Genomic DNA, 17,802 nt, shown 5'->3' on the forward strand with positions numbered 1-17,802 from the left:
TAGATAATTTTATAAAATACAATTAATTAATTTTTTTTAAATATTATTGTCGTAAATAGAAGAGAAAATAAATTATAATTCAATTTTCCGTCAGATGAAATTATGAAATGCAAATAACAAATAACAACTCTTTTTCAACAACTTACTACTACCAACTTTATACCAAATAAAATTAAAGGCAAGTGGAGATTTGCAAATTTGTTTAGTATTGACAAAATAAAATTTATATTAGTTAATGGGGGTTATGATGCATTACTTTTGTTTCCTATGGACAAATTACCAATTGAAATATGAATGCATGAGTTGTCGTTATCTTCATTGCAATTAAATAAAAGCCCTCTTGGTTTGCGAAACTTAAAAAACTTTTGGGGGATAAAACAATGTGCTCCACTTGTTCAAAATATTATTGATATAATAACCACACATACATTTTATATATATATATAAAACTTGAACATAACTCAACCACGAAAGCTAGTTTAATAGAAAAGGATTGTTTATATTTATATATGCAATTTTTAGAGATTTTATCTAATCGTTGTTGGATAATTAACATGAAAAGACCTAGATGAGTAAAAAACAACTGATAGAGTAAAAAAATTCTAGGGTAAAAATATTTACCGAAGTATTACAATCACTCGATGCAACAAAATCTATCTTCTTAGATATATGTATGTGTATGAGAAAATGATAACGATATCATTCAACTCACTCTCCCATTATAATTAGAGATAGAGATGATAAATCATAACATATCGTACCACAATAAAAAAACATATATCATGCGTATTGAAAATTATGGTATAAAAAAATTTATATTCATATCGTACCAAAATCTTGTACAGACCGAAAAATTTGATATATATAACTAACATAATTATATCATTTATATAAGAAAAGTTGTATTTTTAAAATTTTATAACTTTATTGTTTAAAATATTATTACCTAAATATTTGACAAACGGCTTTTTTTTAATATATTGGGGTTTGGTATATTTGGTGATGATACAAGATGGAGGTTAAGTCGATATTATTTAAGAGGCACTGCTTTCACATGATTTGGATGAACAAGATTCATATATATATGTGATTTTAAAAAAATTAGTAGACATCATGTATGTGTGGTTAAATTTTGATCCTTATTCTATCATATGAATAGTTACCCTATATATAACATGAAATAAACCCCAAGATGGTTGGAACAGGTGAAAACATTAATTAAATATTGGGGTTTAGTAGGAAGAAGGAACATTGAACGTAGTAATAAAGTTACAGTCTTGATTCATTGCATGCCATGAAGATGGGCCCCACGTACCTCCAAAAATAATAATATTTAATTAATTAGCGAGGATATGCAGTAGAAGAAATACACCCACAATCTTGGATCAACGCATTTTCCCATTGTATTTCTCCTCTCTTCCTTCCTGGTTGGCTACTTTTTTGCCCTATTCCATAGGGTTTTCTTCGATAATCTTTTTGGCCTCTGGTTCTTCTCGGATGCATTTTGTTCTTCTTGATTCTCTCCTCATCGTGTGTTTCTTCTTGGATCTGCTTGTTTTTGCTCTCGCCAGAGGGAGGGTTTTTTTTGGCTTCCACGCTCCGGATTCCACCTTCCTGCGGTGTACACGCTGTTCCCATGTCTAAAGTCTTCGATTTCAGTGGTATGCTCCGCACATCTTTTTGGGACTGCTTTTTATCTGTAGACAGGCTGAATTTTTTTTATTCGAGTCATATTATCTGAATTCATGTATTTTGGGTTAAAGTTCTCATCTTTAGACCCGTGTGTAGTGTTTGTTTTCTAGATCTTGCTATTTTGTTGTATTTGCACATCTGGAGTACTCAAATGGTTAAATCTGAAGTTCAGTATCTAGCGTGTTAATTAACATCTGAAGTTTTTATTGTCTTAATTCTAATTTTGTTTTATAATCTTTTGGTTGTCTTTTTGTTATTGATTCCTTGTTTTTTGAAATTTTTATTTTTAGCGTGATATTTAATTATTGTGGGGGTAGTAGAATAATCTCTCACTTCCTTGGGCCTTTGCTTAGAAAGATGGAATGAATTTCATTTGTGAATGGAATTAAAATGACCCCAATCACTTGGTACTTGAAATGCTAAAAAATTGGCTTGAAATACTTGATGTATTGGAAAGTTGACAATGCAATTCAAGTGGAGTTGTATCAAGTATTTGAAATCCAAATGCGCCGGATCCTGTCATCCGATTTCCTCTTGGTGTTTTCCAGTGAATTAGACTTAGTAGACTATGTGCGTTTACTTGAGGATATTTGTGCTTCCTCACTGTGGGATTTGGTTGCTGGTTATGCATACCGTTCTTGACTTCTCGTGTGCTTTCTCCACTTATTCATGATATGTTGGTCCCTTTGCTGTTACTGTGCAGCTTTAGATTTGAAATTTGCATATTTGTCCCGGAAATTTCTCATTATTAACAAAAAACGAGATATATTATAATTCTTGAAAAACGATTAGTTATATATTATAATTATAAGCTGATGTCAGTTTTCCTAATTTGGTTACAGGTGTTGATGATTTTTGTTCTGGGGGGTTTATGCATACAAATCCCAAGGATTCAAATTTGTTTTTTCCTCTTGGGCGCCATGTGGACGTGTATTTCCCGCGGAAAAGGTCTCATGTCAGTGCTCCATTCGTTTTCATTGGAGAGGTTAAGCCGCAGCCATCTATTGAGGTTCTTCCTGATGCATGCCTCTTTGAGGTGTTCAGACGTCTCTCAGGAGGGCAAGAGAGGAGTGCCTGTGCCTCTGTCTCAAAGCGCTGGCTTATGCTTCTGAGTAGCATCCATAGAGATGAAATATTCCCGGCTAAAGGTAATCTTGGCCCCGAGGAGCATGATAATACATCTATATCTGTGAAGGAGGATGAAGCATTCAAGCCTAAGGAGAAGGTTGAATTTGATGATTCGAGCAACGAGGAATTTGAAGGAATTGATTCAGATGGTTTTCTTTCCCGATGCTTAGAAGGGAAGAAAGCAACTGATGTGAGATTGGCATCTATTGCTGTAGGAACTGGAAGTCGTGGAGGTTTAGGAAAGCTTTCCATTCGTGGGAGCAGTTCTACCCGTGGTCTGACAAATCTTGGCCTTAGAGCTATTGGTCGTGGTTGCCCTTCTTTGAGATATCTTTCCCTGTGGAACTTATCATCAATCGGTGATGAAGGGCTTTTGGAAATTGCAAGTGGAGCACGTCTTCTTGAGAAACTTGACCTATGTCATTGTCCTGCAATCACAGACATAGGATTAATTGCCATTGCGATGAACTGTCCCAATTTGATGTCGGTTACAATTGAGTCCTGCACAAACATTGGTAATGAAAGCTTGAAAGCTTTGGGCCGCTATTGCCCCAACTTGAAGTGCATCACTGTTAAAAATTGCACACTTATAGGTGACCAGGGAATTGTGAGTCTGTTTTCATCCGCTGGTCATGTCTTGTCAAAAGCTAAATTTCAGGCGCTTGACATCAGTGATGTTTCTCTTGCTGTCGTCGGACACTATGGCAGTGCAATGACCGATCTTGCACTCTTGACCTCCAGAATGTCAATGATAGGGGTTTCTGGGTTATGGGTAAGGGTCAAGGTTTGCAGAAGCTGAAAGTTTTATCCATTACTGCATGTGGAGGTGTTTCTGATTCTGGGCTTGAAGCTTTGGGGGATGGTTGCCCAAATCTGAAGCTGTTTGGACTCAGAAAAAATCTCCTTGTCTCAGATACTGGAATTGTGAAATTGGCCAGAGCTGCTGTGTCACTTGAGAGTCTTCAATTGGAGGAATGCCACAGGATCACACAATGTGGGGTATTCCATATCCTTGCAAACTGTGGTGGAAAATTCAAGGCTCTTGCTTTAGCAAATTGTTTGGGGATTCGGGACATAAATTTTCTGTTTCCTTTGACTTCCATATGCCATTCGCTCCGATCATTGATCATTCACAACTGTCCAGGATTTGGTGATGTTGGATTGGCCGTATTGGGTAGAATGTGTCCAAAACTGACTCAAGTTGAACTCAGTGGCCTTCAGGGAATAACTGATACTGGACTTCTACCTCTTATTCGCAGTTTGGAAGCTGGTTTAAATAAGCTAAATCTTAGTGGGTCTGTTAATCTGACTGACAACTCAGTTGTGGCTATCACTAAGCTGCACGGGGAAACACTTGAGCTTATGAATCTTGATGGGTGCAAATACCTCACAGACATCACCTTGTCTGAAATTGCCCAGAACTGCTCAGTGCTAACCGAGTTGGATGTTTCGAAGTGTGGAATAACTGATTCTGGGATTGCGACCTTGTCTGGTGCTGAGCAGCTAAATTTACAGATATTTTCCCTGGCAGGTTGCTCTTTTGTGTCCGACAAGAGCTTACCTTTCTTGGGAGTTTTGGGCAAGACTTTGGTGGGGCTTAACATCCGGCACTGCAATGGAATCAGCAGCAGCAGTATTGATCTGCTTCTAGAGCAGCTTTGGAGGTGTGATGTTCTTTATTAACATGGTGAACCGAGCATAAATGTCCACTTGCTCCATGAACGTCTTGTTAGCTAGCAGTTAGTTCGAGTTGTTTTTGGGTCCATTGGTATATGGGTCTTTGTCACCTGGTTCAGTGTCCGTCTTCGGCCTTACTTTTTTCCGGTGAATGTGGCTTGGTAACCCTTTTTTGCAGCTTTCATTCCATTAGAAAGTTGTTTCAAGAATTTTAGTTCTCTATGATGGGAGCTATCCTTCTACTGGGCCACACTTAGCTGAGAATATACCGAGGACGGTGGGTGCTGAATCTTTGCATTGTTTCAAGCGGTCTCTCTTCTTATTAGGGTATATAGAAGTCTCGGCTTCACCGAGTCTTCTACATTGCATATGTTATCGTGTTTCATGTTTTGATTGAGTCGGTGTGAGGGTTGTTTCATGGTTGGTTTTGGCTGTTCGACGTCTGTTGCCTTGCTTTCGTGGGCTTTGGTCATGGCAGATATTACTTGTAGTCTGCCATGATAACCTTGTCTTTATGATAGGGTTGTTTTTTGTGTTTACCAAACCCTGGTTTTGCAGGCTTCTTTTCTTGTAAACTGTCGTCCCCCTTGCAGCCTTCACGTGATGTAAGACTCCTTGAATGTTCCGTTGCTGTTACCATTGTGGTATCAGTTGTCTATCGCTGAATAAAAGTGCACTTTTATGTATCTTTCTTGTTTATGTTTAACTTTCTTTAAGATGGGTTATTATACCTGTTACTTTACGCAGCTACGGTACCAGAAGGACAGGTTACTAACCCTGAAGTAGGTTGACGAACTAAGATTTAAATAACCCGACAACTTTGATCTTATACAAGAAGCAATTCGTAGACCAACCTAAAAGATTTGCAACATGTTCCACTGCTATTGATTTAGAAATCCCACACCTGCACGCTCCAGAATCATGATCTCCGGACCTTGAGCTTCAAGAGCAGGCTCATAGCCTACGTTTGGCATGTTGTATTAGAAATGATTATCTTAGGCCATGTTCCTTTTTTCTCCTCATTCGCCTCGATTTCTCATCCCAGCTCATCGACAGAGCATTAAGAGATCTGGCTCTCGTAGTTGGTAACCACATCAAAGAGCTAGTTTAGGAATTGTGCCATCACAAATCTCTAACTTGAGACTTACAAGGATTTCGTGGGTATTATCCGGTCATTGTCGGACAATCATCGAGGTAGGTCAGATTTATCGTCATCGTTTCCGACCTAAATTAAATCCTCATCTATTATCGTTTCAAATATCGGTTGAATTAACCAAAAAAATCTTCAAATCCACCATGTTGATATAATAATCTAATTACATATATAAATACTAATATTATTTAAAACAATACAAACTTTTATAATTCACGATTTTAATAAACAAAAATTAATAATAAAATCCCATAATTATCATGAGATTTTGTTTCGTAAATGGGATTTGAATGATATGAATTTGAGTTTTTTTTAAAATTATTAAGAAAAGTCAGAGATAAAAATAACTTTCTTAAACCCCATTTTTATTTGCTTTGGAGATTTGAAAAATCATCAAACCCACTTCATTTTAGGTTTTCTCCCGTGTGATCCAAACCCGCGGAGAAAACCGTAATATCTGATTCATATTCAATCCTCCATTTCTTACATTTAATGTAATTTCAAACGGAACGGGTCAACTTCCCTTCTATTTCCTCCCGAAGTTCGCACCAAATCTAGTGATCCATTACCAAACCATAAACCGCCCGCTCACCATAAAATTTACCTGCCTGCAATTCGAACACGCTTTCAGCATTATCTGTCTGCAGCCGACAGCTCTGCTCGTTTTCTTATTCTTCTTCTTTTTACATTTTCAAAGATTATACTTTTAAGCCCAGAAGACCAGATCTGTCGGTGGATTTCTGTTCCAGGGTTCATCATCTAGATCTAAGTGATTCATTGTTTAAAGGTGAGTAAACTTCAAAACCCATTTGTTGTCGGTCTCGTTTTCTTGACCATCGAAGCTTGTACATCATCGAAGTTTTCCATTTTTTTCCCAGAATTTTGAGCGCAGGATATCGGAAGAAACTTAGCTCAAGCCATGCCGCCGACCACGATTCGGAAAGCCATCGGGACGGTGAAGGACCAAGCCAGCATCGGGATCGCCAAGGTTGCCAGCAACATGGCGCCGGAGCTGGAAGTCGCCATAGTCAAAGCCACCAGTCACGATGATGACCCGGCATCCGAGAAGTATATTAGGGAAATTCTCCATTTGAACTCGCTCTCTCGTGGTTATGTTAATGCTTGTGTTGTTGCTATATCTAAAAGATTGGGGAAGACTCGGGATTGGATCGTTGCCCTCAAGTGTTTGATGTTAATTCACCGTTTGCTCAACGACGGAGATGCTGTTTTCCAGCAGGAAATCTTGTATGCTACTAGAAGGGGGACTAGATTATTGAACTTGTCGGATTTCCGTGATGAGGCTCATTCCAATTCATGGGATCATTCCACATTTGTGAGAACCTATGCTCTGTACTTGGATCAGAGACTTGAGTTGATGGTTTATGATCGGAAACAGAGTGGATATGGGGTTGAAATGAGAGGATTTGGCAGTAGAGAGGATCTGCCTAATTATAGATCGCCCCCAGGATCAAACAGGGGATATGATGATTTCAATGAAATTCGGGACAGACAGGGTTATGGAATGCCCAGATCGCAGTCATCTGGGGACGTCAGAGAATCTGCTGAGGGGAGGAAAGATCTTACCCCACTGAGGGAAATGAAGCCGGAGAGGGTTCTTGGGAAGATGGGTCATTTGCAGAGACTGTTGGACCGGCTCTTGTCGTGTCGACCCACGGGTCTAGCCAAGAATGAGAGGATGATTCTGGTGGCACTGTATGCAATGGTCAAGGAGAGCTTCAAGTTCTATGCTGATGTGTGCGAGGTTCTGGCAGTACTTCTAGATAAGTTCTTTGATATGGAGTATCAAGATTGTGTGAAAGCTTTTGATGCCTATGGTAGCGCAGCTAAGCAGATTGATGAGCTGGTAGGATTCTATAATTGGTGCAAAGATGTAGGGGTGGCGAGGTCTTCCGAGTATCCAGAAGTGCAGAAGATTACTAGTAAGCTGCTGGAGACTTTGGGGGAGTTTGTGAGGGACAGGGCTAAGGCAATGAAGAGCCCTGAAAGAAAGGTGGAGATCGAGCCAGTTGCTCAAGGGGAGGAGCTGGTGTCTGATGTGAATGAGATCAAAGCATTGCCGCCTCCAGAAAACTATACCCCCCATCCACCACCTGAGCCAGAGATGCCTAAGCCCATTGTCCAAGATACTCGGGATTTAGTGGATCTACGGGATGAGGGAGTGACTGCTGATGATCAAGGCAATAAATTCGCTCTGGCGCTGTTTGCTGGGCCGGTGGCAAACAATGGGACTGGCTCGTGGGAAGCATTCCCTTCGAACGGAGAGCCAGAGGTGACTTCTGCTTGGCAAAATCCTGCATCCGAGAGTGGAAAGGCTGATTGGGAACTAGCCCTGGTCGAGTCTGCCAGTAATTTGTCCAAGCAGAAGGCTGCAATGGGCGGGGGACTGGATCCTTTACTGTTGAATGGTATGTACGATCAGGGAGTGGTTCGGCAACACGTGAGCACGACTCAATTGAGTGGTGGCAGTGCTAGCAGTGTGGTATTGCCAGGTCCTGGAACAAGCAAAACTCCAGTGTTAGCACTCCCTGCACCAGATGGAACAGTCCAGGCTGTCGGAGGAGATCCATTTGCTGCATCTTTGAGCATTCCCCCGCCAGCATATGTGCAGATGTCGGATATGGAAAAGAAGCAGCACTTGTTATCTCAGGAGCAGATGGTATGGCAACAATATTCGAGAGAAGGCATGCAAGGTCAAACCAGTTTGCACAAGATCGGTGCCACCGCACAGCCTTATGGAATGCCACCAGTAAATGGACCTTATGGGTATCACTTCATGCATTACTGATTTTTCAGCAAGTTTACTTAAACATTGTATCACTCTTGTTTTTTCCTTTGCATTATATGTTATATTGCTTGCAATTGTGCGTGACCATGGGCATAGAAAGGACATCAATGTGATCGCAGGGACTTTGTTCCGTTTATGAATTTTTTTCTGTAATACAATTCGAGATTTTTCAACAATCTCCCGTCCAAAAACCTTAATTTTTTGTATTGAATTAATATCTTAGTGGTAGCTACTATGTTGCGTTTATTTCTGTCTGAAAATCCAACTTGAAATGCACCTTGGAAAGTTGTCCGGGTACTGTTGCCACCGGCTATGGATGGTTCCTGGTCGGGAGCATAAAAGAATCCAACGAGCCTTTTTCGCTTTCCCAGATTCCATATGCAAAGGGAAAGCGTCAAGCTTCTTCCTCCATTGGTGGAGCATCTTCTTTAAAAACTTTGGTCCCTCCTCATTTTAGCTTCCAAGAAGTTTGCATATCTTAAGTTTATTAATAGCTTCTTTGGGTCGTAGAATCTCCCAACATAGAATTCAAGAACATCTAAAAACTATCTTCCACAAGTAAGAGCGAATAACGTCCCAGCTACGCCGGTGTTCTACAATCAGTGCATTCTCTATTGAGCTCAAAATTAATCTATGAATTCTAGTTATCCAATTGAATCCTTTGTGTAAGAAGATTCTTTGGTAAAGTTTGGTAATTCTTTCAAGGTATAATATGTGGGAAGTGAATAAGAGATTATAGGAGAAATAATGAAAAATATGGAGAAAATGGAGAGACACAGAGTTTTTAGTCTGACCAAGTAAAAGAATATTCTCCGGAGATTTAATAATTAATAATATTCGTTCTAGATTAATTATGACCTTTTAATCTGACCAAGTAAAATAATATTTTTCAACCAGCAACGCGTTATTTATTATTCATATTCAACCAGCTTTGATTTTTCCAAACAGTGGTTGGATTGGCATATTCTAGATTAATTTATGACCTTTTATTACATTACGAATTTAATGATAATAATTAATTGATGACTAACTATAATGCATATAAATTATGACCCCATTATCTGAATCATTACTATTTTTTAAACTACTCAACAAATTTTCAAAGATCTCGCACCAACAAAATTTCATAAAAAAAACAACCACCATCTTTTGTTCATAAAGGTTAATGCTCAAGAAAATTTATTACATTATAGCAGTCGAAATACACACGTTACATATAAAAAAGCTCACAATAAAACACAGAAATTTGTTTGTCAAGTTTTTCTTTTAGGTTGCGCTTGATGGATTTCTATTTTTTTGGATGAACTTTCACGACTAGAATCCAGAAGCTCCAAAGTCTGCAATTGAGCATAGTTTTTCACCCTGAAACAGTCAAAATATGCAGTGCTTTATTCACATGAAGGATTAGGCACAAAAAAGTAGGAGGATCAATCTATATACTTGAGTACTACTCAAGATTATACCCGAAATGACAAAGAATTACTGCATCAAGAACAACGACTGCAGAGTATTCTGAAAATTTAGTGAACTCACATAAACGAACATGATACGATATCCCTGTCCACAAACTATTTGGATAATTCTAATAGTTAAATCGACTTGAAGATTGGGTAATAGCAACTAAAACAAATAATATACAACGGTGTCCATAAATTTCAAACCTCAAACAAACTTTCCTCCAAGAGGGGAATTATAAATTAGGCAAGAAGTGCTAACTAAAGAAGGAAATGGAAATCTGAGTAAATATGTCAACTAGGAATTTTACATGTAATTGAAGTTCCAAACATGATCCCATTCACTAACCGGTGAAGCAAGATTTGCAAGCATTAGTTCGCATTCCATACCAAGGATTAGCTGCATTCTGTTATACAATGGACATAGAGATTACCAAATTCGTAGAAAAAATAATCTGGATACTGAATTAAGCTAAAGAAACATAAAAGTCGATTTATTTGGGCATGTGTAATATTATTTCAGGGTGAGAGACAGTGCAAAGCAAAAAGATATGGTGTTGCTTGGACTAAACTTGATGCCTGATGACTCAGGAGGCGAAGCGAAAAACATCACATATTTCGGGAAAAATAAGATTTTCTAGTGTCGGGATGGTTCTTGTATTTAAGAAATTACAGGTGAAATTTTAAACATTTTGTAACAGATTATCAATTTGCCTACCACCTCCTCAATGCGTCAACTACCGCTCAAATGTGTGGCAATATAATACAAATTATTGCACCCAACATGCATCTTACTCTAAAATATAATCGTAAAATGAGGAAGGTGTTTCTTCCAGTAAATACTGCTTACCTAGATGTCATTGAACCGAGAGCGACGTCTTCGAGAGCTGTGGAAAGTACATGAGAGATATGATATCCAAGCAACAAAACAAAAATTGAAGGTGATGTGATAGGCCTTTTTTACGGTTTTGTCAACAAACAAGTATGGAAAATTAGTAAAAAATTTAAAAAACTTAAACAGATATGTAAAATATATAATGTAAATGAACCATCCAGAAATTTAATTTGTTCATAATCTCAATTTTTATTGAGTATGAAAGATCAAAAGATAACAAATTTCCACATCATGGGAAATATAAAATAGTAACAACTGGTGCATTCACTCACCTGTTTTGATCAACTCTTCCCCTTGAAACTTCCCTGGCACTAACAAACACGTCAACAGTATCTACAGGGGGTCTAAAATCGGGATATTCTATGGATGATATAGAACCCTCATCAGAGTTTGAAGTATCGAAACTCAAATGATTATTTCCTCTTCTGGAAACACCGACTCTTGATCTTCTTCTGTTTCTAGATGCCCGAAAATTGTCAAATACCTGATATAACATGCAGGATGTCCACCAATTTCCCTTGTCCCCAGGGAAGTCGTCAAAGTCATCTCCCGAGTTATCATTTCCATATTCTATCACATAATCACCTAGAACAACTCCGCGAGGAATTTCCGACTGTATAGTGCTTAAAACATCAATTATCTCGGAAGATTGTTGAAATTTTCCCAATCCAGTTGGCGAGCAGGATCGATTTTTGAAGGGAAAGCATGAGGATGCACTAGTCGTGCATGTTTTTGAAGTTCCAAGTATGTGCCCGAGAATGCACATTTTTCTTCTTCACAATGGCGTTTCTTATCATCCAGGTGTACACGAGCTGAATCAATCACTATCCAACCAGTAACTTCTCCTCTACACAAGGGGCATGCCGGTTTGACATCCGATTCCGAATCCAAAAACTGTCTAGTTTCAACAGAACTTGGTGATTTAGATCCAGATGACATCCCACTTGCTTGTTTGAAGCGATAGAGACAATTTGATTGCAAATGGTCTGTGCCGCATACCAATGGCCGACATCCATTATCATACGATGTGCATTGGAGGAGAACACTATTGTGTGGAAACTCCAAGCAGATAGGACAAATAACATCATCCCAGTTTGTATACAGATGAATCTCCTCCATTCCAGTTGTGTATGGGCTAAAGCCCTCTTTTCCAATGTCTCAAAGCAGGCACAGAGAATTAAACTTTAAGTCTCTTGAAACATGGATCAAGAGCCTTCATGCCTTCCGGTCAAAATATTAGAGTCAGAATAATTAGTAGCTTCACAATTATCCTAATAAGTTCACCATGCAAAAAAGTATTCCAAGCAATGAACAAGGAATTGAAAATTATAATTATGCCTAGCCTGTATGTCTTTTGATATATTTATATGGCATATATCAATGTTCAGATTTATCTTTGCGTTAATAGCGCATGCTGATGGTGCTGAATTTAGTTCGGGGGAAATGCATTAGGTTTGTGGGATCATATGAATTGATTAAGTATTGATGTTTTGGTGGTGTTGAACTACAACTTTGCGGAGATTACGCCAAATTTTTTTAGAAGTCCTAGCTCATTATTGTCTGTTACAACAGTGAACTTGTAGGACGTCACAAAGAGGGTGTAAAGTTTTTTTCCGCAGTCATTGGAATAATCACAAAGAAGCAGTTGTTAAAATAATCTGGGTTTGGAGGAGAAACATGTCTACCTCCCAGTTTTCGAATCACTTTTCGACCATTCCCCTGATTATATATGTGATTCACCACAAGTAAACAAAAAAGCAAAACACTAACCCCACAGCTTTCAGATATAAATATTTGCATTTCACCAAGCACAAGCTATGTAAAATATTTCTTACAAGATATTTAGGTAACTATCAATCAATCGGATCGCCGCTTCTTTCCTCAAAAGTAAATTTAAGTACGTCTGCATGAAGAATGAACATAAATTCAAAGAGAAAGTACCATTGCTCTCGGTCATAACCGAGATAAACAGAAATTCATGGGAAATAGATTATAAACAATTGTAATTATGAAGGCATGTCTGGAACTAAGGAATTTTTTAAAAATCAACACATGATTGATTTCAACCGATGACAGGTAAGGAAAAAAAGCTTAGAAAAACAATTTTTCCTCACAGCCAATAGGTTTTCATACTTCAACTTCTTCAAAAGGAGGTACCATGGGTCCAAAAACTACCTCACAACAATCCCAGACTCCCAAAGAGCAAATCTGTTTTTCACGACAAAAAATCGAACAAAATCTCAAACGGTTCTCATCATCAACATTTCACATAGAAATGAGGCCAAAGAAGGGGGGGGGGGGGGGCGCGAATTCCACACGGGTTGGATGATCAACACTTGCAAAATCCCAAAAACAGCATCAAACCCAACAATCAACCAAAAAAACGTGAAGCAAGTCCAATAAAGCAACCCACGGCCATCATGGAATAATCAAGAAATCCAAACCACCGTCACCCAAAAGTCAACTTAGCTAATTGATTCACACCCGAAGGCAGCACCCAACCCCCATCAAGAATCGGAATCTTTATTGAGTTCGTAAATATATATAACACATGTAAGAGAGGAGGAGAGATGAACCTGGTTATTCTCAAAGTCCGAGAATCGCGAAGTAAAAGTGGAGACGATAGGGTCTGTCTATTTTCTGAGAGCTGATGAAATGGAATGGAAATTCATGGTTGGTGATGAGGACTTTATAGTCTTTTCATCTTACACTCCATTATTGTTTGTTTTTCCTTGTTTCCTATTCATTTTAGAGTGAGTCTCATGTAAAACCGTCTCATTAATTTTAATCTGTAAGACGAGTCAATCTTACCGATATTTACAATAGAAAGCAATATTCTTAGTATAAAAATAATAATTTTTCATAGATAACCCAAATAAGAGATCCGTCTCACAAATAGGATCCGTAAAATCGTCTCACATAAATTTTTGTCATCATTTTATACTAAATATATATATATATATATATATATGTGCTCTCCATTTTATAAATAAAATAATAGTACAAAACGAACTTGATACAAAATTAGATAGAATTCTACCAAATTAGTTCTCCCATCAATTTAAAAGTCAAAAGTATCGTTCATTTTTGTGAGATTTATCTGATCATCCATGAAAAAATATCATTTTTTATGTTTAGAGTATTAATTTTTATTGTGAATATCGATAGAGTTGATTCATCTAATATATAAAAATTCGTGAAATCGTATCACAAAAGACTTGATGAAATGAAAAAAAAAAGAATTTGACATTGAGTAATCAAACATGTGACATTTAACCGATTCTTTCCCAAAAAAATACTATGGTAAATTTGTGTGTTCCGTGTGGATTATTCATTAGGTCTAATCTAATATGTGACAACGAAAATCGGAAATTCCAAAGGAAAAATAAAGAGACTGGAGCAGATTGGCATGAGGGTTTAGCTTTCTACTTCAACAATGGATTCCTTTTCATCGGCGGCGATTGCTCGGCAAACATGGGAGCTGGAGAATAATATCATCTCTGCCTCCTCCAGCGATTCCTCGGCTGCGGCGTCGGACGCTATCTTCTTCTATGACTCGGCGGCGCAGGATAAGTTCCAGCAAGAGAAGCCTTGGGCAAACGATCCTCACTACTTCAAGCGGGTGAAGATCTCTGCTTTAGCGCTGCTCAAGATGGTTGTCCACGCGCGTTCCGGAGGAACCATTGAAGTCATGGGCCTGATGCAGGGCAAAACTGACGGGGATGCGATTATTGTGATGGACGCTTTTGCCCTTCCCGTCGAGGGCACTGAAACTAGGGTTAATGCGCAGGCTGATGCGTACGAGTATATGGTGGAATATTCACAGACCAATAAGCAGGTTCTTATGCTTAATATTGCTTTGATTTATTGGAGCTTATGTTCCATGCTCATGTTATTGTGATTTAAAAGCGAGAAGCTTTGGGATTTTATGCGGATAATGGATAGGAATTTAGTGGATAATCAATACTCTTTGTGAAGAGTATTGTAAGCCTGGTTGGCTTGAAATGCCATTGTTGTTATAGAGAACTGACAGGGAGTTGAATGTATAAATTATTGGACATCAGACCATTTCTCTATGGTATTGTAAAGAGCGATTTCTCGATTATTTTAAGTCCTGTAAACACTGAGTGTTTCGTAAGTGAGTATGTCATATCAAAACTTTCTGTTAGCTATTTTGGATGTCATTTCTAGAGTAAAATTTCCTCCCTTTGATTTTGTTTATGAAGGCCGGCCGGTTAGAGAATGTAGTTGGGTGGTACCATTCCCATCCTGGTTATGGATGTTGGCTTTCTGGTATAGATGTTTCCACACAAATGCTTAACCAACAATACCAGGAGCCATTTCTGGCTGTTGTTATTGATCCAACAAGGACTGTTTCTGCCGGAAAAGTAGAGATCGGTGCTTTTAGAACATACCCCGAAGGGTATAAGCCTCCAGATGAACCAGTTTCTGAGTATCAGACAATCCCCTTGAACAAAATCGAGGACTTTGGTGTTCATTGCAAACAGGTAAAACTTTCTGTTTCCATACAACTAAGAAGCACTCTGTGCTGAATTTGCTCACTTACTCAGGCTTTTTTTGCATGTAGTATTATTCATTGGATATCACGTACTTCAAGTCATCTCTTGATTCTCATCTTATGGACCTACTATGGAATAAGTATTGGGTTAACACCCTATCGTCTTCTCCTTTGCTTGGCAATGGAGACTATGTTGCTGGTCAAATATCAGATCTAGGTAATTTCCTTGGATATGTTTGGTGACTTTTTGTTGTGTGTTTTTAGTTATCTAATCGAAAAGTTTTTAAAATAATTTTGAAATACTTGTTGGACTTGATGAAATTTTTAGAAGGTTGTCATTTGAAGCATCCATGATTTAGTCATTTTCTAAAATTGAGTGGGATCTTAAAAATTTTAAACTTATTTATGGGGTGACTAGTGTAATGGAATGATTTGTAATTGTAAGATAATTATTTTGAAAGTGAATGATGGTTGATTTTGAAAGCTGATTTAAAAAATGAATCAAAACATACAGCCATTGGTGGCAAACAAATTCAGTAGAAAGTGGTTTCCCCCCACCATCAGCTGTTGGTTCATCAGCCCGTCCATTTAATTATCTCGGCAACTACAACTTCTGGTATTTAATACTAGTTTAATGCTTCTGACCTTGTGCAGCGGAGAAACTAGAGCAAGCTGAAAATCAGTTAGCGCATTCACGTTTTGGTCCTTTGATAGCAGCCCCTCAAAGAAAGAAAGAGGTCAGCGCATTTACAGCAATTTACTTGAGCATAATACTAGAACTCCAGTCGGAGTATGCTAATGCTGTTTTCTGCTGCATTTTTGTTTCATATGGCAGTTTCCCATACTCCCTGTTTACAAATTTCTTCCACTGATGCATACCACTTCCAGTTAGTAATGCAAGTGATGCTATATTGCATTGTTAGCACCCAAATTTTTGAGCAATCTTGAGTTTGCTTACAACTGTAGAATTGGGGAAGGAAAACAGAAGATACAACTTAGAAACAATTTTGTTTTCTGCATATCCCTTATTTTTCATCAACTTTGCTTTATATAGCAACAAGTAACGCCAGATATTCCTAACTTCACTAATCATATTTTGCCAGACAGTCTAAATTTAATTATCATTTTGCAATTACATGTCGTTCACGGTTCACATGATCTCAAATTGGGGTCATCACATTCATTTTGCCAGTTTGTTGATTTACACAAAATGAAGATTAGCGAAATTTTTGTGACCCTAACAATGACATTTATTTGTAGACCGCCTTAGTGAGCAATGAACACATTTGACTTTCTTAAAGACAGTCTGGTGTTTCTTCACTACATCTCATGAAGTGCTTTAAGACTTGGAACGATTTTGTGTATAATTCTCTGTAGCTACAATTTTTCTTTGCCAGATTATCATATATGTATAAATATATGCATTTACAAATAATTCAACATGCAAATGTTGTCATAATCTGTGGACGCTTGCCTTTGTGTATTTCAGGAAGAATCTCAACTTAACAAGATCACTCGCGACAGTGCAAAGATAACTGTGGAGCAGGTTCATGGTTTGATGTCCCAGGTATCTGTGATTCAGCACTTCACCATCGAACATTATTGCACATTTTTTTATGTGCACAATGCATATGTTGAGTTCCGTTGATCTGTACCTCGTTTATCATCAATTCTAGGTAATCAAGGATGTACTTTTCAATTCAGTTTGCCAGTGCAATCGATCTGAGGCTGAGTCATCTGAGCCAGAACCAATGGTTGAAACCTGAGCTAATGGCTGATTTTGAAGCCTGAACATCATTTTCCGGTGCTGTTCTTGCACTCACTACAGACAACCAAAGAGGGGATTCGATGATTATCGTCTATTTTTATCTGTCAAGACTCGGGTAATTATCCCATCCGTTGGCTCGACTTAGAAATTTCATACACAATTTGCAGCATTGTTGATGGGAAGTTAGTGGTTTTATCAAGATAGATGGTTTTTCATCTTTTTGTTGTTATATTTATAACGATGCAAAACTTTCAAGGATTTTAAGGATCAAGGACATTTTGTTATTACTAACGTTGAACAACTTGACAGGCAATGGATTTAAAATTCATTTTAATTTTGTTCATATAAATAATCCAGAATTTGAAATCAAATGGCGGAGTCAAATAGCATGGCCGTAGATTTTAAATCGAAAATTGAGGTTTCAAGACATGGTTTTGTTCGTTCAAACACAAAATGATATGACCTCATCCAAAACCTTGGATGATGGATGCTGGTATTGCAAATGAATTTGAATCTAAATTGTTCACCCAGACACTATCATTTAAATACCTACTATCTTAGTAGCTACAACTTAATTCAGACAAAAAAAATGAGAGATATAATTTTTCATTAAATAATAAATATGTAATTTTAAAGTAAAGTAGTTATGTAGAATATTGATATCTATAAATTTTTTCCCTTGCATTATTGATTTCTTCATATTTTTCTTC

General features: G+C 37.8%; 2 protein-coding genes and 2 pseudogenes across 2 annotated transcripts; 3 read left to right on the forward strand and 1 right to left on the reverse strand.

The window, feature by feature from the left end:
- The first annotated feature begins 1,360 nt into the window (after positions 1-1,360).
- Positions 1,361-5,183, forward strand: LOC140815861 (EIN3-binding F-box protein 1-like; annotated as a pseudogene).
- An 890-nt stretch (positions 5,184-6,073) lies between these two features.
- On the forward strand, positions 6,074-8,702 carry LOC140816216 (putative clathrin assembly protein At2g25430). The gene is made up of 2 exons (XM_073175318.1): positions 6,074-6,437; positions 6,529-8,702. Exon 2 carries the CDS (start codon positions 6,570-6,572, stop codon positions 8,454-8,456), a length of 1,887 nt encoding a protein of 628 aa, XP_073031419.1. The 5' UTR covers positions 6,074-6,437; positions 6,529-6,569; the 3' UTR covers positions 8,457-8,702.
- Positions 8,703-10,067: 1,365 nt separating this feature from the next.
- LOC140816240 (uncharacterized) lies at positions 10,068-13,529 on the reverse strand (annotated as a pseudogene).
- Positions 13,530-14,125: 596 nt separating this feature from the next.
- On the forward strand, positions 14,126-17,426 carry LOC140815931 (COP9 signalosome complex subunit 5a-like). The gene is made up of 6 exons (XM_073174974.1): positions 14,126-14,643; positions 15,032-15,313; positions 15,394-15,541; positions 15,979-16,061; positions 16,814-16,891; positions 17,001-17,426. The coding sequence occupies exons 1-6, from the start codon at positions 14,242-14,244 to the stop codon at positions 17,088-17,090; spliced, it is 1,083 nt and encodes a 360-aa protein (XP_073031075.1). The 5' UTR covers positions 14,126-14,241; the 3' UTR covers positions 17,091-17,426.
- The last annotated feature ends 376 nt before the right edge of the window (positions 17,427-17,802 follow it).

Source organism: Primulina eburnea, chromosome 16 (genome assembly GCF_022965805.1).
Source record: "Primulina eburnea isolate SZY01 chromosome 16, ASM2296580v1, whole genome shotgun sequence".
NCBI lineage: Eukaryota > Viridiplantae > Streptophyta > Magnoliopsida > Lamiales > Gesneriaceae > Primulina > Primulina eburnea.

What these genes read in the sequence shown, in the direction of transcription:
- LOC140815931 (XM_073174974.1), top strand. Translation starts at nt 14,242, where the DNA reads ATGGATTCCTTTTCATCGGCGGCGATTGCTCGGCAAACATGGGAGCTG. An exon ending in ATTCACAGACCAATAAGCAG is followed by an intron (nt 14,644 to 15,031) that starts GTTCTTATGCTT and finishes TTGTTTATGAAG; the next exon opens with GCCGGCCGGTTAGAGAATGT. An exon ending in TTCATGGTTTGATGTCCCAG is followed by an intron (nt 16,892 to 17,000) that starts GTATCTGTGATT and finishes CATCAATTCTAG; the next exon opens with GTAATCAAGGATGTACTTTT.
- LOC140816216 (XM_073175318.1), top strand. Translation starts at nt 6,570, where the DNA reads ATGCCGCCGACCACGATTCGGAAAGCCATCGGGACGGTGAAGGACCAA.